The sequence below is a fragment of the Pipra filicauda genome, unplaced genomic scaffold, assembly GCF_003945595.2.
Source record: "Pipra filicauda isolate LSUMZ 115617 unplaced genomic scaffold, ASM394559v2 scaffold205_size1947385_pilon, whole genome shotgun sequence".
In the NCBI taxonomy this organism is placed as follows: Eukaryota; Metazoa; Chordata; class Aves; order Passeriformes; family Pipridae; genus Pipra; species Pipra filicauda.
Window position 1 is genome coordinate 713,291 of NW_024104316.1, and position 21,983 is coordinate 735,273.

General features: G+C 60.8%; 2 protein-coding genes across 7 annotated transcripts in view; both read right to left on the bottom strand.

The window, feature by feature from the left end:
• Positions 1-279: 279 nt before the first annotated feature.
• On the bottom strand, positions 280-11,768 carry MTSS2 (MTSS I-BAR domain containing 2). 6 transcript variants are annotated; one of them, XM_039380882.1, is made up of 15 exons: positions 11,653-11,768; positions 7,841-7,902; positions 7,662-7,735; positions 5,850-5,934; positions 5,596-5,687; positions 5,436-5,510; positions 5,169-5,177; positions 4,562-4,719; positions 4,373-4,480; positions 4,198-4,295; positions 3,501-3,627; positions 2,666-2,740; positions 2,271-2,447; positions 2,009-2,174; positions 280-1,267 (listed from the first exon to the last, which is right to left on the bottom strand). In XM_039380882.1, exons 1-15 carry the CDS (start codon positions 11,719-11,721, stop codon positions 495-497), a joined length of 2,148 nt encoding a protein of 715 aa, XP_039236816.1. In that variant the 5' UTR covers positions 11,722-11,768; the 3' UTR covers positions 280-494. The 6 variants fall into 6 exon arrangements, with proteins under 6 accessions (XP_039236816.1, XP_027571920.1, XP_027571915.1 ...); XM_027716119.2 differs by having other exon boundaries at positions 2,666-2,743; XM_027716114.2 differs by having other exon boundaries at positions 3,501-3,708.
• Positions 11,769-13,728: 1,960 nt separating this feature from the next.
• Positions 13,729-21,983, bottom strand: part of VAC14 (VAC14 component of PIKFYVE complex) — a 57,737-nt gene continuing 49,482 nt past the window's right edge. Inside the window, exons 15-20 of the mRNA XM_039380859.1 lie at positions 19,698-19,872; positions 18,861-18,979; positions 17,964-18,043; positions 16,210-16,360; positions 14,343-14,691; positions 13,729-14,272 (exon numbers count right to left, since the gene is read on the bottom strand). Coding sequence (XP_039236793.1) covers positions 14,529-14,691; positions 16,210-16,360; positions 17,964-18,043; positions 18,861-18,979; positions 19,698-19,872 — 688 coding nt within the window. The 3' untranslated portion in view covers positions 13,729-14,272; positions 14,343-14,528. The remainder of the gene's footprint in view (positions 14,273-14,342; positions 14,692-16,209; positions 16,361-17,963; positions 18,044-18,860; positions 18,980-19,697; positions 19,873-21,983) is intronic.

Genomic DNA, 21,983 nt, shown 5'->3' on the forward strand with positions numbered 1-21,983 from the left:
GTCCTCTCCTGCCGCGGCTGGGGCCACCCGCCTGCGCCCGGGGGAGAGAACACAGAGGGGAGGGAGTGAGGGAGGGGAAAAGGAAAAGAGAAACAACGGGGGAAAGGGCAAAAAAGGAAAGGGGAAAAAGAGGAAAAAAGAAAGGAGGAGAACAAGAGTTAAAAAGAAAGGAGAAGAAAAAAGAGGAAAAGAAGAAAAACGAGAAAGGAAAATAAGAGAAGAAAAAGAGACAAATAAGAGAAGAATAAAAAAAAAAAAAAAAAAAGGAGAAAAGGGGAAGAAAAAGAGGAGAAAAAGGGCCAAAGAAAGAGCAAGTGAAGGAAGGATACAGGGGAAAGGGCAGGGCAGGAGGAGACAGGGACAGGGAGTGGGGGCCACCGGGGAGGGACAGGGCAGCGGGTGCCGGCGGGTGGGGGGTTCCCGGGGAGGTGCAGCGGCTGCCCCCAGGAGGTCCATGGGCCGCGGCGGGCACGTCCCCGCTGGCCACGGCGTCATCACGATATCCGCGGGGCCGACCTGTCATTGGTGACGGTCCTGCGCAGCCGCACCCCGCGCCGGATGGCCACCAGCATGTCTTCGGCCGGGGGGTCCATGGAAGCCGCCGGGGGGGGCGCGGGGGTCTCCTCGCTGGGGCCGGACCCCACGAGGGTGGTGGGGAAGGGGAACTGGCCTTCCCCCAGGGCGTGGGCGCCGGCCACCAGCTCGCCGATCTTCTCCACCAAACTGTGCCTGTTGGCGGCCAACTGTTGGTCCTCCTCTTCCTCAGCGGAGAGGTGCTGGCCGGCCCCGGGGTACACGGAGATCTCCATGGCACCGCCACCCCAGGCGGTGTTGGGAAGGCTCAGCCGCTTGGGCGAAGCTTTGGCAAAATCCAGGGGGTTCGGAGAGGCGTCGTCAGCGTAGAAGACGCACTCTTCGCTGCCCACCCGCGTGGGGCCAGCGTAGCCAGGGGAGTCGGGCACCGTGGGGGTCTTCACGGGGACAATGGGGGGTCGGATGGGGATGGGGCCGGCGTTGGAGAGGGTACGGCGGACCGAGGGCTTGGTGGAGGGCGTGCGGCGGATGGTGGCCACCCCCGGGGTGGTGCCGGCCGGTAGGTTGGTGCCAGTGGGCAGCCCGGCGGTGGAGGCGGGACGCTTGGTCTGGATCATCCGCCGGTAGTTCTGGGCGATGTTGCTGTTGCGCGGGATGGTGGAGGACTTGTCGAAGTCGCTCTGGGGGTCGCACTCCACGTCGCCGTTCACCGAGTAGCAGTCGTAGTCGGAGCCTGGGGAGGGAGCAGCACAGTCAGTGTGGCCAACCACGATCACCCCAACCCACTACTGCAGGACAGCCACAACCACCCCACTCCATCACACTGAAATCACAACCAGACCCAACTGTCACCACTGCAACACGAACACAACCAGCCCCCATTGTTGCCACTGGTTGAATCAAACCCAACCATCACCATCACAACCACCCCAACCACCGCTATCACAACACGATCACAGCCAAGCTCCACTGTCACCATCACATGCTCATCACTGGCTCAGCCATCATCACACCAACATGATGATTACAAACACGATGTAATCATCATATAATCAACACGGTGATTGCAAACATTATTTGATCTCCAACCGCCAGCTCTGCTGCCACCATCTCCCATCTGCCACCATCTCCACCTGTACTCAACTGCTGCACACAGACACATCACCACAAACCAGCTCCAACAACACCCTGCCAAAAGGCTGCCCGTTACAGCACTGCCCAGCACAACTGTAGCCACCGAGCCCCAAATAACACCCAAATAATCAGAAAAGGCTGTGGTTATGTGTGGCACGAAGCTTGTGCCACAGCCCAAATCCCCAACACACATCAAATGTTCACCCCAGCAGCCCCTGTGCAATGTGACCAGAGCCTGATGTTACGACACCCAGGGTACGCAGATGTGCTCCAGGACCTCCCCTTCCCCACTCTGGGTGCTGTTTCAAGTGGCCCCAGCTACCCCTTGTACCCGAGGTACCTTGGGAAGGGATGGTGTCCTCAGAGCAGGAGGGGGTGGTGGTCTGGGTGCTGTAGCCGCTGGAATACTGCAGCGAGTCCCGGCTGCTTTTCTGGTGCTCCAAGCTCAGCCCCCGGGTCAAGACCATGGCCAGGTCGCTGGCGGCAGGGGACACCTCCTCCCCGTGCTGTGGGGGCAAGGGGCATTGTCAGCACCCTGGATTCTCTCCTGGGAGTCCCCTAAGAACCCCCCACCTCTGTGCTCTCCCTGCTGCAGGCAGTACCTTGGCAGCAATTGTAGCCGGTGACATCCGGGGCCTGGGAGCATCCTCGCCGCCAATGCCCGGGTACCCCCCGGCAGGAGAGCCCATCTCGGCTTCCCGGAGGTGCTCCACGCGGTCCTTGCGCCGCTGCAGGGTGGGGACCACTGGCTGGTCGTAGGGGCTGGCCTTGGACCAGTCCTGCAAAGGGCAAGGCATGAGGCTGACGCTGGCGACACTGGGACCAGGAGCGGGGCAGGAGGGGGTACGCGCTGATGTCCCCCACCAAGCCACGGGTGCTGCTTGGGATGCTCTGCCCCATGGCGAGGTGGGATGGGGGGATCGGTGGCCTGAACCCCATGAGGTGAGAGGGGGAACCACGTGTGAAGTGCAACCCTGGTGGGATGGCAAGGACTAACCGAGGTGGGGGAGCTGCACTCGCTAACTGACTGGCAGGTTTCAGAGGCCTCTGAGGACGCCGAGCTGGAGGACTTCTGCTGTGCCGTGCCACGAGGCCGAGCCGAGAGCCAGAGGGGGAGAGAAGAGGCCGTTAGGAAGCAAAGCCAGAGCTGCAGCCCCGGTTAGAGAAGCACCCACGGCTCCCCTGGCTGTGCCAGGCCCCGAGCCCTCCTCCCCTCCGGCAGCGGATTCGGGATGGTGAGAGGCAGCTCTACTGAGCTGGGATGATGCTCCGCCCCAACCCTCCCCCCTGCTCACCCCAAGCCACGAAGAGACAACTGGCATTTTAGGGAGTGGGGACCTTGCCAGGTTGGTGGTGCCAGGTTAGCATGGGCAAGCCAGAATGGCAGCTCCCTAGGGATCCTGGAGCATCCTTGGCACTGGGGAGGATGCAGAGTGAAGGGGAAGCTTTGCTCATGCTGCCTGGTGAGGGACTGGCACAAACCTGGCATTATGGGGCTGGGGTGACTGGGAAACACCCTGTTCTCCCGGTGGGAAATACCCTATTCCCTTGGCATGGGGAGAGGGATATCTGTGCCCCATCCCTTTTTGGGGGGGGAGTCGTGGATGGGATTTCTCTGCAGTGTGGCCTGTGATGCCCCCTGAGTAGGGTAGACACCCCCAATATTCCCAATATTTATCTCCCGTGATGCCAACGCAGCTGGAAATACTCCTGGGGGTGGGTCCCATCACCCCTGCACCGGACCCTCGTGCTGCACCCAGCACCACCCACCCGTCCCACTGAGGGGGGAGCTGAGGCACGGAGGTGGGCAGCACTGACTGCCCGCCCCGTACCTGGCTGGTGATGTCCGAGGGCATGGGGGAGGGCGGTTTGGAGTAAGCGGCGTCCTGGGAGATGAAGCCGGAGTCGTGGGAGGAGACGCTGGAGAGGCGGGTGGCGGCGGCGGGGGGCTGCGCCAGGCTGCGGTAGCGATAGGTGGAACTGGGTGAGCAGGTCTGAGCCCCGCCGGGCCACGCCATGCCACCCTTGGCACTGCTAACGCTGCTGGGGGGGCGCCGGGGGGACGGGGACACGCCGGGTGGGGAGGACAAAGGAAGGAAAAGAGAATTTGAGACAGAGGTTCGGAGGTGGCAGGGCGGCCAGTGCCCTGCCACGCACCCCGACCTGGGGAAACTGAGGCACGCGAGGTGCCACACAGGGTGCCCCTGTGGCAGGGAACAGGCTGAGGGACAGGACAAAGGTGGTGTGTTTGCCCCCAGGTTGCCCTGCACAGCTCACATTGCCCCCAAACCCCAGATGACACGGCACGTTCCAGGCACCATCCTGCCCCATAGGTCCACCAGCCCTGCCCAGTGCACCAAGACCAGTTCCTCCACATTAGTGGGAACCAGTTGGCCACATGAACATGAGAAGGTGGACATGCACCTTGTGAGCATCCCCAAGGGCTGCAAGTGTCCTTAGCCCACTGGGGTTAACGAGGAGGACTGGATTTCCTGGCCGTGGTTGGGTGTGGAGCCCACCCCACCATACCTGCACATGCTGGACTTGCGGGAGCTGGAGCTGCTGGGCGAGGACGGAGGGGTCTGGTAGGACCAGCTGTAGTCAGAGCCCTTCAGATCCTTGATCACCTGCAGGAAGGATGGGGTGTAAGTCCCCTCAAAGATGCTCCCCTCTCCCCTGAGCCCCCCAGCCCACCCCCACTGACCTGCTCGCTGGCGGGGGGCAGCTTGTGGGGCTCGGCCGTGAGCACCACCAGGTCCTCGATGATGCCCTGCAGGTGGGTGATCTCTCCCAGCATGGTGAGCTCCCCATTCTGAGGCCAGATAAGAGGGAGCATCAGCACTGACTGGGCAGCAGGAATCACCCCCACACTCCCCTGGTCCCCGGCACTCACCACCACGGGCTGCAGGAAGGTGATGAAGGTGCAGAAGCGACCCCGCTCTTCAATGAGGGCTTTGCGGACCGCCTGCTTCTCTGTCTCCTCCAGCAGCAGGTACATGTCATTGACGTCCTGCAGGGCATTGTCCAGCTGGGGCTGCAGGTCCCCTTTCCCTGTGAGATGGGACACTGTCAGCGCTGGGCTCCCCTGACACTCCCCTCAATCTGATGGGGTTCCCACTGCCAAGCCGAGGCCACACCCCCGGCTCTGGCTTGGGGACATCACCCCATCCTCACATCCCAGCAGCTGCCACAGGTCCCCCACTGTGCCCATATCCCTGGAGGGTCCAGGAGCACCTTCACCCCACAGCAGCCCTGGGCAGGGGGCTCCTCCATCCCCATTCCTGGCACTTGGGACCAGGGGACCCCTTGGGGTGCCACTGTGGCGGGGCTGGCACTGCCCCAGGACACGGGGTGCAAGCTAAGCTAAGCTAAAAGCAGGGTGAAGGGGGCACAGGGAGCGGATGGATGGACGGACAGACAGACAGAGGCTGGGGAGACTGGGGGGGAGCAGATGAGGAAGCAGAGAGGGGGCCGGTGGGGGGGGGCAGCAGTTCACTTACCAAGTAGCTCTACAGGAAGGATGTGGAGGGGAGGGAAGAGAGAAGGAGACAGAGAAAACGTGTGAAAAGAGGTCAAAGGCTGGGGCACATGCCCCTGCCTCCCCACCACCCCCTGGGCCATGCTGGCACCCCCCTTTCTGCAGGGGGGCAGCAGGATCCCCCCAGTGCCCACCCCCCATTTGGCAGTGCCACAGCCGGGGTGCCCGCCGTGGCTGGGCATGCTGTAGAGGGGCTGGTGGGGGCACCCCCCAGGAGACCCTCCCTCACCTTTGCGAGCCTTTTTCTGGAGCTTGAGGGTGTCAGAGGATTTTTTCTTGATCTCGTGGCGTGCTCGCTTGTACTCTGAGGGCACAGAAGTGCTGTCAGAGGGGATCCCCCCCAAGCAGTGCAGCCACCCTGCACGGATCCATCCTGTCCCTCCCCGTACCTTTCGCGTGGTCCTTGTCCAGCTGGTTGGCAGTTTTCTTCCAGTCCTCAATCCTGTCCTGCAAAGGGTTTATCAGGCTCTCCATGAGGGCGCTGGAGCAGGGAAGAGAGAGAAGCGGAGAGCGTGGGAGAGCGCCGGAGCCGGGGCGTGGGGGAGCCATGCCCCTCAGCCCAGGCCCAGGTGACAGCCAGCACCCCCTCCCTCAGCGAGGGACAGCAGCCTAGCTGTGTCACCAACACCCTGGGCCCCCTTACTTGGTGAACTGCCGGAGCTTGGCCTCGATGCTGCGGTGCCTCATGCACATGCGGGTCAGGGCAGAGCCGATGTCCCTCGTGGCACCTGGTGGGGAGAGAAGCACCACTGACGAGGGGCAGGGACACCCCCACAACAGTCCCAGCCCAGTCTGTGTGGTGGCAGCAGGGTGGCTCATGGCAGGGACGATGGGCGCTGGGATGTGCTGAGCTCTGGGGACTCTTCGGGACTCTTCTTTTTTTTTCCCCACGGTAAATCCACAAAATAAATCAATCATCGTCCACCAGCTAACAAATAAAGCACTAAATATCCCTTCCGGCGGCTTTGAAATTAAAACCTGCTCCTGTTTTTCCCTGGTTTGTCTCAAATTTGGCATTGTGAGGCCAGGGAAGGGGAGGGATGAGGTGCCCCGGCTTAGTTCCAGGTAGTCAACTCTGTCCCACACCTCCAGGCACAATCCTGAGTGGGTAAAAAGGGAGTCCAAACTCCCCGGGGGGGGTTATTTGCCAGCAAGAGAAAGCAGAAGCATCCCTTCCAGATGAAACTGCTGTTAACCCTGAAGCCTAAGGACGGCCACGTGGTGGCACTGCTGCTGGCAAATCCCAGGAAAAGCAGCAATCCAAAATCCTTGGGTGCAAATTGAGGAGTGATATTCTGCCCTTCTCTCCCATAAAACAGCCTCCAGAGACACCTTCCACCCTTTTGCAGGACTTCTGAGCACTCCCCAGCCCCTCAGTGCCGTGGAAATAGGGGAACCCGTGGGCCCAGGGCCTTCTCCTGCACGGGGGTAGTCTCCTAATCCAGCTCCTAATGCTCTTATCCCAACTCCTGCTGCTCCTAATCCGATTCTCACGCGCTGTGTGCGAGGCCACCAGCCAGCCCCCACCCAGTGCCTCAGTTTCTCTGTGCTGCTGCTCTGCCTCCCACCCTTCCCAAAAAACCCCCTGCAGGTGTAACAGCACAACAGGGTGACGCTGACTCTCGGGGTGCCGGTCCCCAGCTGTTCCCAGCATTCCCCCCCCCCCCGTGCTCCCTCCTTGCTTCCACTGCCCAGGCTGGTGGGGAGCTGGGGGAGACCTAATCCCCCCGGTGCAGTGGGCTAGTGGGTTTGGAGGCAAAGCTGATCCTGGCTCAAGCTGCCGCCTCCTCCTCCTCCTCCTCGCGCAGCTCCAGATGGCCTGGATGCCGCCAGTCTGCAAACCAGCCCGGGACCATCTGCTTGGCAGAAGCCGATCGGTGGGAAGTGGCTCCTCGTTGCCAACAGGCACTTGGAGAGGATCCGGGGGTCCTTCCCCCCCACCCCCCCAGCAGCGTGGAGGCCCCCTCAGCTCTTCAGTCACTTCCCTGCTGGGTTGGGGTTTGTCCATGAAACAGTCAAGCCTGGACTCCTGAATCTCCCTCCACTTAATTTCCCTTCCCTAGAGACACCTGGAGAGGCCAGGACCGCCCTGGGAATTTCCCAGGTGGGTGCCAGGGACAAGGAGGGTGGCTCGTGCATCCCGGGGGACAGAGATGGGTGCAGGGGACCATGCCGTGGGGCTGAGACACCCCAAATGTCCCAGCCCCACCAGAAGATGTGGCTAGGCACCCATGGGTGGTGAGAAGCCAGTGTCCACATGGGTGCCCACCCCTCCACTCCCCACCTTTCCAACCCTGTTTCCCAGAGGATGCCCCATCTTGGTGTGGGGACAGGTTGGACATCTCTCCACAGATGGTGGAGCTGCTGACTGAAGTGCACTCCAGTCACATGGGCAGGGGACACCCCACAGGCTGGCCAAGCCTGAGGACACTCACCCCTAGGGGAGAGGACCTACCTCGGGTGTTGGTGGCCATGTCAGCCACTTTCTGGAAGGCATCCAGGAAGGCAACTGCAGCCAGCACTGTGGTCCTGGGGCGGAGAGAGTGAGGGGGGAGCTCAGCAGGTGTGAGGCACACTGGGATGTGCCACAAGGAGAGGGGACCCCCATGTCCCACACCACCCTTGGCCACTCACCTGAGCTGGGAGTGCAGCTTGGTGGCCTTTGAGTTGAAATCCTCCCAAATGGGGTAGGAGCTCTGTAAGGAGGAACAAGGAGGAAGGGCCATGGTGAGAGACAGAGCCCCTCATCCCCAGCACCTCCTCCCACACAGGGCAGCTCTCCCCTTCACTGGTACAGAGAGACAAGGCAGCTCAGGGGCTTCTCTGATGGCTAATAAAGGCTGAGCATAACCCTTTCCCCTCCCGTTTTCTTCCCTTTCCAGTCTGGCCACCCAAACTTGTAGACCATGGAGACCTCAGGATCTTGGGTGATCTCTTCCTCACAGGGCTCAAGGCATCTCATGGGTTTGGAAATTTGAGAGGAAGAAAGGAAAAAGCTTTAAGACCCTGGCCAGCAGTAGAGCAGAGTCCCCCAGAACCTGCAGTCTCCCCCAAAGCACTGATGGCCAAACCCACCATCATGGAGGGCTCCATTCCCACAGCAGGAGCCCCAGTCCTCGCCTCTCCCAAGCCCATGAGGACCAACTGGGCAGGAGGGGAGGTTGGGGACAATTGTATGGGGACAGGGACAGGGCACAGGTGCTTGGGAGGCCACCCCAGTGCCATTCCAGCAAGGCCATCCCTGCAAGACCAGTCCCACTGCCTTTGTGGTGAGGCTGTTCCAGGGCTGCCCTGGTGCAACCATCCCAGTGAAGCCATCCAGGGCTGTCCCAGAGCCATCATCCCAGCAAGGCCATCCCAGGGCTGTCCCAGTGCCATCATCCCAGCAAGGCCATCCTAGGGCTGTCCTAGTGCCACCGTCCAGTGAGGTCATCCCAAGGCTGTCCCAGTGCCACCATTCCAGCAAGGCTATCTCAGCGTGGCACCAGTGAAGTCGGTCCCAGTGATGCCTCAGAGATGCCAGTCCCAGTAAGACCATCCTGGTGCCATTCCACTGAGGCCTGTCCCAGTAATGCCAGCCACAGTGCCATCCCAGCAAGGCCAGTCCTGGTGCCATTGCAACGAGGCTAATTCTGGTGCAAGTATACAGCGAGACTATCCCAGTGTCACCATCCCAGTGCCACCATCCCAGCGAGGACAGTCAGTGTTGTCCTGGTGAGGTTAATCCTGGTGCTGTCTTGGCAAGGCTATCCCAGTGCCAGCCTGGCATGGCCAGTCCTGGTGCCATCATTCCACTGAAGCTATCCATGTGCCGCCATCCTGGCAAGGCCATTCCAGTGCTGTTACAGCGAGGCTGGTCGCAGTGCCACTATCCCAGCAAAGCCATCCCAGTGGAGCCAGTCCTGGTGTCACCATCCTGGTGAAGCCACGCTGGTGCTGCCATCCCAGCAAGGTCAGGTCCTGTGCTGTCATCCCAGTGACAAGATCCCGGTGCTGTCCCGGTGTCACCACCCGATGGCAGTGCCAGGGGCCTGCAAACCCCCCCCCGAGGCAGCCACCAGGCTGAGACACAGACACCAGAGCCAGCCTTGCAGGACGTGGGCCACCACACATCCCCATGGGCACTCTGGCTTGGTGGCAGCTCTTGGGGACAAGGTTTGCACCGAGGTGTCATGGGAGCAGCCCGACAGTGTTTTCTGGGGACCATGAAAGCCCCGATTTCCTCATGAGTCAGCAAAGAAGAGATCTGAGGGTGCCACTTCATCTGTCCATTGTGGCAGTGCCCTGGCTGTGGGTCCCTGGGGACTGCCATTGCCATCATCCCTGGGTCACTGTCCCTGGGCCACCTTCCATGGCCATCCTGAGCAAGGCGAGTGAGGCTCCCCTGTAGCAAGGGAGCAGGTCCTGATGCCCCCAGTCCCCTGCGATGCCAGGCAAGAGGAGGACGGGGAAGAGGACAACGGGGACAAGGACATGCCAAGGTCACCCAGGGACGCTGAGCACGCGGGAAAAGAGGCAACAGGAATGAAGCTGGCTTGGGGACTGCCACCAACCGAGTCCTCCTCACCACAGGCCAAGGGGTGCTGAAAAAGCCACCCACCACCAAAATAAGGTCCCTCTGCCCTCCTGTGTCCTGGGTAGGAGTCCCAGCCATAGGACCCCAAGTACATTGCTGCCCTTCAACATTGCAGTTCTTTGGGGAGGGAGTTATTTGTCCCCCAGTGCCTGTTCCAGGCCACCCACGTGGCTGGGAGATGGGGACAAGGCACCCTTAGGTGCCACCAGCGCTCGGCTGGGGCTGCCCAGGGCACGAGCTGAGCCCCAGCTGTAGCACGGTGGGGTTTTCCTTCTTTTTCATCATTTTTCTTTCACCTTTCCCACCCAGAAATGGCGTGAAATTGAATCCAGGTTGGTTTCCTTGGGTGAGGGGTTCCCAGCCCAACCACATCCTGATGGTGCTGGGCATGTCACTGGGAGGTGGCGGCTCCGGGCTGGCTCATCCCTCCGCAGCCTCGGCAGGGAACGGGGAAACCGAGGCACGGGCTGCCCCCACCTCCCCCCTGGGGGTGTAGGACTCAGCCAGGCTGCCTGCAGAGGGTGGCTGCGGTGAAGGCATTTTAAGGAGGGAGCTGATCACCCCACCAGCCCTGGATCCTGCTGCCTTGGGGAGAGATGGGATTTTCTCCCTAGAGCTTTTCTCCCGGCCCCGAGCCAGAGTCTGGCTGTGGAGCCACCACCACCCCTCGAAGGGGTTAATCTCCTTCCCAGCAAGGCTTTTATTTTTTTTTTTTATCCCCCCTCCCCTGCTTTGGCAATGACAGCATTGTCTGGACGGGTCTGCAGCATGAAGAGAGGAAGAGGAGGAGGAGGAGGAGGAGGAGGAAGGGAGCTTTTGCCTCCCAAAAATGACTGAGGCTAAAGCTCAGTGCTGGAGCTGGCAGTGGGAATTTCGGTCCCCCCAGGTGAAGCAACACGGCTGGTCGCCTCCTCCCTGCTCAGCCCCCAATCAGAAATGCCCCCCAGCATTTTTTATTTTTATTTCTTGAAACGAAAACAAACAAAAAAAGAGGCTTTTTTTAAACATGGCCTCATCCTGCTCTCAGGGAGGGTGGAGGCGATGTCCCCTCCTCGGGTTGGGAAATGGGATTGAGGAGCCGGGGGACCTTTTTGTTCCATTGGTGTCAACCCCAGTGGATCCGGCAGAAATCCAGGCTGGGAGCGGGGGGGTGGCAGGGGACACGCGATGCCTGAGATGGGCGGCGATGCCCGGTGTGGGGCCAGTGGCACCCGGTCAGGGGCAGCGATGCCTGCTCTGTGCTACCCGACATGGGGCTCTGGCACCCGGGGCTGATCCGGAGCCACGATCCCCAGCGTGGGCTCCAATGCCCAACGCAGGGCCCCGATGCCCAGTATGGGGTTGATGTGGGGCTCTGGCACCCAGTGCCATGCTCAGACACCCGATGTGAGACCTCGATGCCTGACATGGGGCGCTGATACCCGGTAACGGATAACAGGGCTGATGTGGGGCTGCAACACCCAGGATGGAGGGAACTCCAGTACCCAGTGACGGATCTGGGGCTAATGTGGGGCTGCAATCCCCAGGATGGGGCTCCAATATCCGATGACGGATATAGGGCTCATGTGAGGCTGCAATGCCCGGGGCTTCGACGCCCAGCACGGGGTCCCGATGCCCAGTATGGGGCTGATGAGAGGCTCCGGCACCCCGTGCCAGGCTCCTACAGCCGATGTGGGACCCCGACACCCGCTGCGGGTCTGATGTTTGGGCTCCAGTACCCGATGCGGGGTTCCAATCCCCATCCCGGGGCTGAACACCGGAGCCCCGGTACCTACCACGGGACCACTACGGGGGCTGCCCGGGGGAGCGGCACGGGGGTGGCGGCGGGGAGGGGGGGGGCAGAGCGCTGTCACGACGGCGGAACCCCTACCTTCATGTCGTTGATGATGGCTTGGAAGAGGCCGCCGAGGGCTCCGCACTCCTTCTCCGCCGTCTCCATCGCGGCGCTGCGGCAGCCCGGGGCGGGCGGCGCCGCCGGGGGAGGCCGCGGCGGCGGGCCAGGCTCAGCGGCGGCGGGGGGCGGGCGGCGCCCGGGCGGCGGCGGCGGCGGCGGCGGCGGGGGGGGCGCAGCGGCGGAGCGGCGGGAGAGCCGGGCGGGGCGCGGCGCGGGGCATCGCCCCCCGGCCTCCTTCCTTCCCTCCCTCCCTCCCTCCCTCCCTCTCTCGGCGGGGGCTGCGCGGACCCGCCGCCCCCCTGGCAGCGAGCGGAGCGCGGAGCGGGCGCGGAGCGGGCAACGGGGAGCGGCGGCGGCGGCCCCGGGGCGGCGGCGGGGGCGGGGCGGGGCGGGCGCTGCGCGGCACATGCGCCGCCCGCCGCGGGGCCGGGGGGCTGCGGGCGGCGAGGGAAGGGGGGGGGGATTGCTCAGGGTCAGCCCCAGGGATGCTCCGGGGGCGGCAGCGGGCACCCGGAGGACGCGCAGGGATGACGAGGCCGGGGGCAGCCCCGGTGGTTCTCGGGGATGCTCTTGGGGGGGTCGGGGAGCAGCGCCGGGGCTGCAGCGGGAGAAGACCCGAGGGATGCCTGGGGATGCGGGATGCCTGGGGATGCCCCCCCGGTGGGGGCGGCACCGGGGTTTGCTCCCGTGGCGGCGGAGGAACTCCCAGGGATGCTCTTGGGGTGCCGGGTGAGGAGCAGGAGAGCCCCGGGGTGTATACGGCGACGCTGTGCTCAGGGTGAGCACTGGAGCTGCCACGGAATGCTTGGGGGCAGCCCCAGAGCCCTGGCGATGGCGGGGGGGAGGGGGGGGATGCTGCCTGTTCAGCCTCTCCCCAAGGGGTGTTTGACCCCCACTACCTTCCTGACCTGCCAAGGTGTGCTGCAGGCAACCACCGTTGCAGGCTGAAGTCCCTCCGGGGTGATTATACAGCAGCTCTGAAATGTCTCGGTGCACTCGATTACTGGAGAGCCATGGGAAATGCACGGCCTGCCAGCAGACGAACCCTTCCCGCAGCCATCCTGAGGCCCCAGCCCCCCGGGATCTGGGGCTGTCAGGCTGAGCCCTGATGGACCTCCCTACACCTCGCAGTGAAATGATGCTCAGCTGGGGTGAAGCAGCCCCAATCCCCCGCTGGTGATGCCCACGCTGCTCCAGCCGGTGTTGGTCAAGAGCATCCATAAGGAAATGATTAGGGCTCGGCAGTCGACTGGAATTTCTCCCCATAAACCCAGTCCCTCGGTGTGGAAAGAGGCTGCTCAGTGGTGGCAAGCCCAGCAGGAGCGATGGGCAGAGCCCCAGGGCCAGCAGCAGCCCCGGCCCACGCTGGCAATGACCCGGGGGTCTGGCAAAGGGTACCCCCTCCAGCGCCCTGAGCAGCTGGTGGGCTTGGGAAGCCACCGCTCGCCCATCCTGAAGGGTTGGCTGTTAAAATTAACCCGCCGTGACTGCGTTTGGAAAGCCCTTTCCCGGGAATGACAGGAATGTCTTTATCCTGGCCAAAGCAGCACTGCCGGTACAGGGCTGTTCAGGGAACCCACTGCCAGAGACAGCCTCTGCTGTAAACAGGGCCAGAAGCCATAAAAACTCCACAAATTCCTTCAACCCCCTTTTCCCTGGGATCAGGTGAGGGCCTGAAATAAGCAGGGGATGCAACGGGGTTCCCCCAAACCGCTCCGGCCTGGCACGTGCCACAGTCCCCTGGTGCCATGGGACAGGGCGAAGGCAGCGCCAGCGGCTGCTCAGGGCCAGGAAAATGCCTGTCACCACATTGCGGTTTTGTGACCGTGGCCTGGAAGAATTTCAGTGGTGGATTTTTTTCCTGTTGGATTTTTTTCCTGCTGGGAAGAGGAGCAGGCGGAGAAGCCCTGCTCGCTGGCAAGCCAACGTGGCAGGGCTGGGCCAGCCTGGGGCACAGGGTCAAGCACGATGCTCCATGCCATCCCCTGCCCTTGCTGTGTTTTTGGCTCTGCTTGGGAACGGATCTATGACGGGAAGCCCAGCAACAAGGAATGGGCTGCTCTGCATTGCTTGTTTATTTTATCATGGGGAGCTTAACGCAGGAATCGAGTCTGGGGTTAAGTGTGATGGGGGTCTCCACTGCCCCCTGTGCCCCCTGGTGCTGGCTGGGAGTTGAGGCTGTGCCGCTGTCCCTGCCAAGAGCCAGGAGCTCAGGGAGGGTGCGTGAGTGCAGGGAGGGGGCTGAGTGTCACGCACAGCAGTGACTCCCCGAGTGAGATGCCACCGGTGACCCCCAGCAGGCCCTTGGAGCCAGAGAGTGGAAGTCGGGGTGGCGAGAGGTGCTGGCAGCCCTGCGTGCTTGTTTTCCAGGGCGGGAGGCCAGGGGTTGCTCCCGTCTTCCCGTCCCCTCCTCCGGTGCTGCTGGCAGCAGGCTGGGCTCTCAGCTGACAGTCACGGGGAAGGCATTAGCAAAGCAAAGGGGAATTTCCTCGCCCCATTGCAAGAGAAGATGAGGTGCTTTACCCTGGCCCTCTCCTCCTGCAACCCTTCCCCACGTCCCCACAACACAACACCCACAGGAGAAGTCGAGCACAGCCTGAGGGTCCCCCATCATCCACATGCACAGTGGGGGGGAAACCCTTCCCCACGTCCCCAGCGAGCACAGCCTGAGGGTCCCCCATCATCCACATGCACAGTGGGGGGGAAAACCAGCCCGGTGCTGAGTGCCTGCCCATCTCCATGAAACCCACCAGATCCTCCGGCGGCCAGCAACTGGTGTGCCCATTCCCTGGTCCGTGTCCCCTGGTCCCAGCCCCAGCAACTCTGCACACCCGCGGTGGCCTCTGGGGTGCTCAGAGGACCACCCGCCGGTCCAGCTGCTCTGCCCGCCCGGCTCGCTGGTGTCTTGCTTCCAGGTGCTTGTTCTGGACCTTCTCAAAGTGTTGCAGCAGCTCCGTGTAGTCGATGTTGGAGGCTGCTGTTCTCTTGAAGCTGGTACTGGGTTTGGTGTTGTCCCTGCAGGGTGGGAACAGACAGTGAGGGTGGGGAGGGGTTGGGGATGTTGGTACTGTCATCATCCAGCACTGGAAGCACCAAAAGCTTGTCCTGAAGAAGTTGAGCTCAGCACATCCCTGTTATGCTGGTGCCCCATTAAACAACCCCAAAGACATGTATCAGTCCCCCAATGATGTGAGAAGGAGCCCAAGAGGCCTTGGGACAAGGAGGGGACAAGGAACATCTCCATCTTGGCCCCACAGGGGAGGTTCAACCCCTCCAACATAGATGCTTCCCTCTATTCCAATCCATTCCAGCCAGAAGCAGTGAGGAAAGGATGCCAGAGCCCTGTGCCTCAGTTTCCCTGTCTCATTTTTTGAGCAAGCCAAAAATACCCAATGGCAGCAGGGACAGCCCCCAGGGATGAGCTCCGGTGGCTAAAACCCCCAAAGGCAGGCTCCTTAGGGCTCCAGCTATGGATGCTCAGCCCCATGCTGTCCCCATGCAAGGAAGGGGGGAACACCAGCCACAGGATGCCCACAGGAGGATGGCAGGCAGCTCTGGTGGCCCCAGTATCCCCCTGGGGAGGGGGCAGCTGGGGCTGGCCGGTTATGAAAGCTGGCTTCGGTGTTTGAAGGAATGTAGGTCAGAGTTAATCAGATGCTCAGGCCGTCTGACAGCTCGAAAAACCCCCACTGCTGGGTCTAGTGGGGGGGAAAAAAGGAGGGGGAAGCACGTGCAGCCCCCTCTCCACCCCCCCAATTAAATATCAGTGCTGGGTTGTGGGTAGGAGCTCGGCGCCGGAGGCCACGAGGGATAAAAGCCATCCCAGGGAAGCAGTTAAAAGCCAAGGAGCAACAACGGCAGCGGGGGGTTAATTCAGAAACCTGCCCATCTTGGGAGCTCTTTTTGTTCCCAGGCTCTGCCAAGGCAGAGCCAGCTTTACCATCAACCACCCCCCTCTATCCATTAGCCAAGGGTTGGAAAGCAAATGCCACTGGCAGCACCCCTGGGCAGGGAGCACGAGGATCTCGGCTGGTCCCCAAGGAGATGCTGCCCTTGCACATCTCATGGATCCCCAAAGGCCAGGAGTGGGAATGGAGCTGTCATCCAGAGGTGTTTGCACGGGTGCCGTGGTCCTTTTGGGTGCCACGAAGGCTGCCCAGGCTGCAGGGGGGACATTTTGGGAGCACCCCCCAGCTGCCGGAGTCTTTCTCCATAAACCTCCTTCCCAGCTCTGCTCGTTTCCATAGCGACCCCACAAGTGAAATTTTCCATCCCAGATGCCAAATGCCTGTGGATGAGGCACAGCCCTCCCAGGGTTACCAAATATAGACACAAAAAACCCCCCGAGCCAACACTCCCGGCCACGGGGACAAGGAGCAGCCACGGTCGCAACGGAGCTGGGGGCGAAAGCTGGAGCCCGGGGCTGAGCCTGGGATCGGGGCTGAGCCTGGGATGGCAGGGATGCTCAGCTGTGGGGGAACAGCTGATCCAACCCCAGTGCCGATGCTGGGGGTCCGTCCCCGTGGCACTTACGTGGTCTGCATGAGCTCAGGGTCGGGCACGCACTGCAGGCGGTGGGACAGGAGCTGGAAGGCACTGCTCTGGGGCAGCAGCATCAGCAGCCCATAGAGAGCCTTGATCAGGTAGGGGTTGTTCTTCACGTCCAGCAGCTGCAGGCGGAGATCTGGGAGAGGACAGGAAGAGGATGGGGAGGCAGGGAAAATGCATTTCTCCTCCAGCTGTAAGAGTAGGTTCCTCCCACCCCATCTGACAGTCCTGTGGAGGCTCTAAGCCTCTGCCAGCTGACCCAAGGGGCCCCTGCATGGCACCTCTCTCCACTTCCATTAACTCATCCATTTTGGTGTCCCACACCGTCCCTCTCCTTGACACAGCCCTCAGCTGCCAGCGTAGGAAGGAGGAAGCTGCCTCCCCAGTCTCCCATTCCTGCTACTGCTCATCCCTGAGGTTCATCCCAGTCCATGCTGTCTGCCTGAGAACACACATGCAACATGGGATTGCTCCTCAGCTCCTGCAGAATTAGCAGAAATACTGCCCACCTGGAGCATCACATATCCAGAGGGCTGGGTGACACCCTCCCTGGGAGGCTCTGGAGCAGAAGGGATCCTCTCTGCCTGGCTCTGACGTTTCCATGTGCTGGGCCTCAGTGCTGCTCAACAGAGGGAAAACCACCCTCCAGTTCCATCCCTCACTGTGCTTACAGTGCTTACAGGGTCTTCTGGAGCCCTACAGACAACTGAAGTCCCACCTGGGGCAGCCCAGGGCATGAGGCAAGGTCTGTGCCCCAGCATCTCACCTCCTGCTTGTCACTCTCACCTCTGGGGTCTCCCAGAGAATGGAGGCAAACCCAGAGATGCTACTTTATGGGGGACATGTCTGTATCCTGAGATGTGGAAAATAAGCTGAGTGGGGTGGAGAACCCTCAGTGAATAATTTTGGGCCATGGAAAATCACCACATACATGTGGGTGACTTACACAGTGGGAGAATCATCCTTGGGGTGAGGGACAGGGTACTACAAGAGGGAGCATGACTGAGGGTCTCTACTGCCCAGCTGCTCTAACCCTCTTCCCCCAAACATTCCCCAACCTTGGCCCTATAAAGATGCCCCACAAACTCCATTCCAGGACATTTCCCAACAACCGCAATGCCCTGCTGCACCTCCAAGGAGAAGCCCAGGGGCAGCAAACTGCCATCACAAGAAATCCTCCTGCAGACACAGGTCACCCTGCCACGTCCCCTGCTGCCATCCCAGCTCCCAGTGTCACATCTCTGAGCCCCTGGTCAGGCACTGCTGCATTACCCAGTGGGAGACCCACACTGCTGGACGCTGGAGGAAGCAGCAGGTCTCTTTTTTTTTAGAACTTAATTCTCCATTTACAGCAAAAAAACCCCTTGCTAAAGGCCCCAGCAGCACCCATAATGCCACCCCGTGCATCCGAGGGTGGCACACACAGGGCTTCCCTCATCTGACACCCTACTCGTGCACCCCTGGAGACGCTCAGTGCGATCCAGTCTGTTCCCCCATCCCTTTGATGGATGCCAACGTCGCTCGCTCCCTTAACCTATATCTGGGGGGCACGCTGCCCCCCCCGTGCTGCCAGCATGCCCTTCTCCCGACGGGCAGCTCCAGAGCTGGGCAAACCTCCCGGCAAGAAGTCTCATAACTTCTGCTCTATTTACTCGTGTGGCGGCTGCCGCCTGCGATGGAGGAGCGGGGAGGGGGAGCACCGCGCGCCGCCCCTTCCCCACCCGGGGCTTCCTCCTTACACGTGAATATGGGGCACTCGATGAGCTGCACCAGCTTGTCCACTTCAGTGAGGAAATCCACAGTGACCTCCAGGTCCCCGCTGGATGTGGCTGATAAGGATGTTACCTTGGCAAAAGGTGTCTGGGCAGCAGCAGATGGCTCGCGTGGGTGATGCCCGGTGTGGGCCGTGGCTCTGCCAAACCCTCCCTGCACCATCCACGGCTCCTGCGGGATGCGAGCGGGCAAGGAACAGGCAGGGCTCGCATGCAGGCAGGGCTGAAAGGTCTGCAGGGTGGCCAAGGGATGATGGAGGGAGACAGGAGGAGCAGGAAAGGATGGGGGAACAGGCAGGCTGCTCAAAAGGCCGAGAGCAGGCAGGGTGATGGTGCAAGGGAGGACGCTTGCTTTTACCCTCCTGGCCCACGGAGATGGCATGTCTCCCAGAGGGAATGCCGGTGCGAGCCGGGAGGGGAAGCTGAGCGTGTTATTGAGCTTCTTCGCATGGAAAACTGCTCAGGGAGGCTTGGGGTTTGCTGGCACACAAAAATAATCATTCTGCTGCAGGCAGATGGTGAGCTCACAGGGAACTGCGCCGTGCTGGGCACTGCCTGCTCCTCATCAGGCCAGGAGGCCAAAGCCTTCATCTTCCTGGGAGGAAGAGGACGTTGAGGAGCCTCCCCTCCTGGGAAAGGGAAGGTCAAGCCTCAGTCAGAGCACGCTTTCCTCTCTCTACACCACAAAAAAAAGGATGACACAAGGGGAAGGGAGCTGGCACACGCCCAGCACAGGCTGCCCTGCCCCGGTAATGATGGGCTGCAGGGAGGAGGCTGGGCTGGCCTGCAGGGTGACCTTGGTGGCCACAGAGGGACCAAGAGCCAGCTTGGCCACCGGTCTGGCAGAAAATCCCCAAAGGATACAATTTCTGGATGAGGTCATAGGCATGCTTGTAGTTCTGGGTAAGGAAGCAGAGGGACACAGTTGTCACAGGGTTGTGACACCAGGACCGGTACAGGCAGCAGAAGAGGTTACGGCTTTCCTGGGGAAAGAGGGAATCATTGGGATTTGGTCACCAGTGGGAACAAAGATGTGGTATGGAGAGCCCCAGGTACCCAACACCCACTCCCCGGGCTGGCAAGTGCCACCAAGACATGAAGGGACATTTCTGGACCCACCAAGTCCACCTGGCATTGGCATGAGCCCACCAGCCTCAGGAGATGGAGATCAGGTGGGTTTTGGGGTGACAGTGTGATGAGGTGGCCCTCGGGGCTGCTGCATCCACCACAGGACAAGGGGCTAGAGGACAATGCTGTCCCATGCAAGGGGACACCACTGCATGACTGGCCTTCAGCAGGAGAAGTCTTCTTCCTTCTTCCCCCTTGCTTGGATGTCACTGGTCCTGGTGGCAGCTGCTTGGCAAATCCCACAGGCACGTTCCTGGCAGGACAGCTGAGGGACTGCGGGGCTCTACTCCCGCTGTCACCTGTCCCCTGGCCTTGTCAGGGTGCAGGGAGGAGGCAGCAGCTGCTTGAGGGCTTGGGAAGCCCGTTCCCATCCCAGAGAGATAGAGTTGGGCACGTCCTCCAAGCCCCCCTCAACTCCTGAAGAGTGGAGGAACAAAGCAGTCACCTGGGCTCCAACCCTGGGACCTGCCAGGTGGGGACTGAGCAGCAAGATGCATCCCTATGTGGCTGCCTGATCCCCACCACCCCATTATGTCCCTCCCCAGCCACTGAGCCTGCTCCTGCTGCCCATACCGGGGTCTTCAGGTCCTTCAACTGGTTTCTCAGCTGGAAGAGCTCGGAGGACGTCAGCAGAATGGTGTTGAGGGTGTGGACCATGGTAGAGGCGAACTTGAGGTTCTCCTCCCGAAGCAGGATGTCTGCCATGGAGTGGAAGATGTTTTCTGCATTCAGGAGTAGACAAAGCTGCCTGTGTATGAGAGAGAAGAGAAACCAGGGGGGAAGGATGGTTAATAAGCACAAACAAGACTCTGATGCGAGCCTAATCCTCCAGAGAGGACCAGGGAGGAGATCTGGGTGCACCAGAGGCTGGGTGAGTGCGGTGGCAACAGAAGGGAGACGCTATGGGGCAATACCAGTCTCTGCATTTGGAGGATGCAGGGCAAGAACAAAAAATAAATAAATAGCTGGGGTGAGACATATCCCTGGTCGTGCTGCTCTGGCAACCTTGCTGGCACCCACCACCACAGCTTGGTGCCACCTCCAGTCTACCCATGACCTCCCTCAGGAGGTTCCAGGGTTACTTTCCACCCTGAGCAGTGCAGGGAGTGTGCAGCAGCACCATTACAGAGGGCATGTGATGGCCCAGTCAGACCAGTATCCCACTGACACCAGGGAACATGCCTGTGAGCCTGGCCAGTGGGGAAAAACAATCCCTCCCAGCATTGTGCAACCCAGCAGCCCTGGAGCCAGAGGCTGCTCTTTGAACTCCACGCTCCAGCTGCCATGAGATCCGGTGCTGGTGGCTCCAGAGCTCCAGCTGAAGCTGGAAGATGCCTGTGCTCCACTGGACATCCTGCCAGCAGCACTCTCCCCAAAACACGGCGTAACCAGCACTGCAGCCCACGATGATCTGCCTGGCTGGGTCACGGCAGGAATGTCCTGCTTAACAAACCTTGAGGCATTCCCAAGATTTTCAACATTTTTTAGACCAGAAACAAAAAAAAACGATTTTTTTTTTCTCTCTTTTTTTTTTCCCCTCCCACATTTGTTTGGATTTGGGGATTTCCTGTTTTTCTCCAGGCTCTTGTCTTCTTGGGCAGTTTGTCTGAGGACACCTGAAACGCTGCCCAGCACCAGCTCAGCTCCCCAGCGTGGGCATCAGAGAGACAGAGGGAAGCCCACCTGGCTCTCCAGCATCCCAGCTTCTCCTGAAACAGCAACTCTGCTTTCCCCCAGCTCCTACCAAACACCATTCCCCACCAGATAATCTTAGCTGGACATCAGATTTCCACCTGGAGGTATCTTGGAAAGGTTTCAGAGGCCAAACAAGGAGCAGCTGCTTGGTTTGGCCAGGAGGTGGAGGGCACACCAGAACTCCCCCCACCAAGGTCATGTTTTCACCTCCTGGGGTGAGGAGGAGGAAGGAGGCGAGTTTTCAGCCCCCATCCCTGTGAGGAAGGATTAGTGGAAGACTATGTGGCTGTAGTTAGACACCAAAGACCATACCCTAAAGCCTGGTGGTTTAGGGATGCAGGAGGAGAATGAAGAGACAAGATTTTTCCCTCTTCAACACGCGGAGGAAGAAACCCCCCATCTCTCTGCCACCTCCTCTTCGTGCCAAATAATCCGTCCCCTCCTCACCCAGCGCCGGCTGCTCTCCATCAGCAGCTCCCGCATCCCGCGTGGCTGCCACCGGACAATGGGATGCTCTGTGCGGGATTTTACATAACCCAGCCCGGCCATCGCCCTGGACCCCGCTAAAATGGAACGGGCTGTGATAAATAAGCTCATTTATCCCAATTATTCTTACGTAACTGGCTGCATTCATGGGGATGAAAACGCTTCCCTGATTTCTCGCCGCTTGGACGCGGGTTGGCTGGAGGAGGGAGAGCGGTGGGAAAGTGAGGCATGGAGGGAGGGAAGGGGAAGGCAGAGGCTTTTAGTCCATCCTGATGGGGCCAAAAGCAAATCAACGGCTCAGTGCTGCAGGCAGGATCTGGTCATTGCCAGCTGTGGCAGATTAAGCCCAGCCTGGGTACAACCAAGCCCAGCCCAGGGGTAAGCTGGCTCCACACTACCCTTCTCCACTAAGAGGGGACAACTGGGTGCCCCATCCTTGCTGAACTTCCTCCAGCAGCCACGCTGGGCACTTAGACTACGAACTGGGATGATTTACTGTGCCCAAAGAGGGGAGAGGTCCTCCAGGGACAAACACCAGGATAGTTTTAGCCCCAGCTGCAAAGTGCTTGGTGTGCTGGTACAGCCGGGGACTGGCTGCACTGCTCGTGGCTGGCAGGGAGCTGGTGTTTTTCACACAGGGAGAAAGGCTACAGAAAGAGCTCAGCAGCTGCCCCGCAG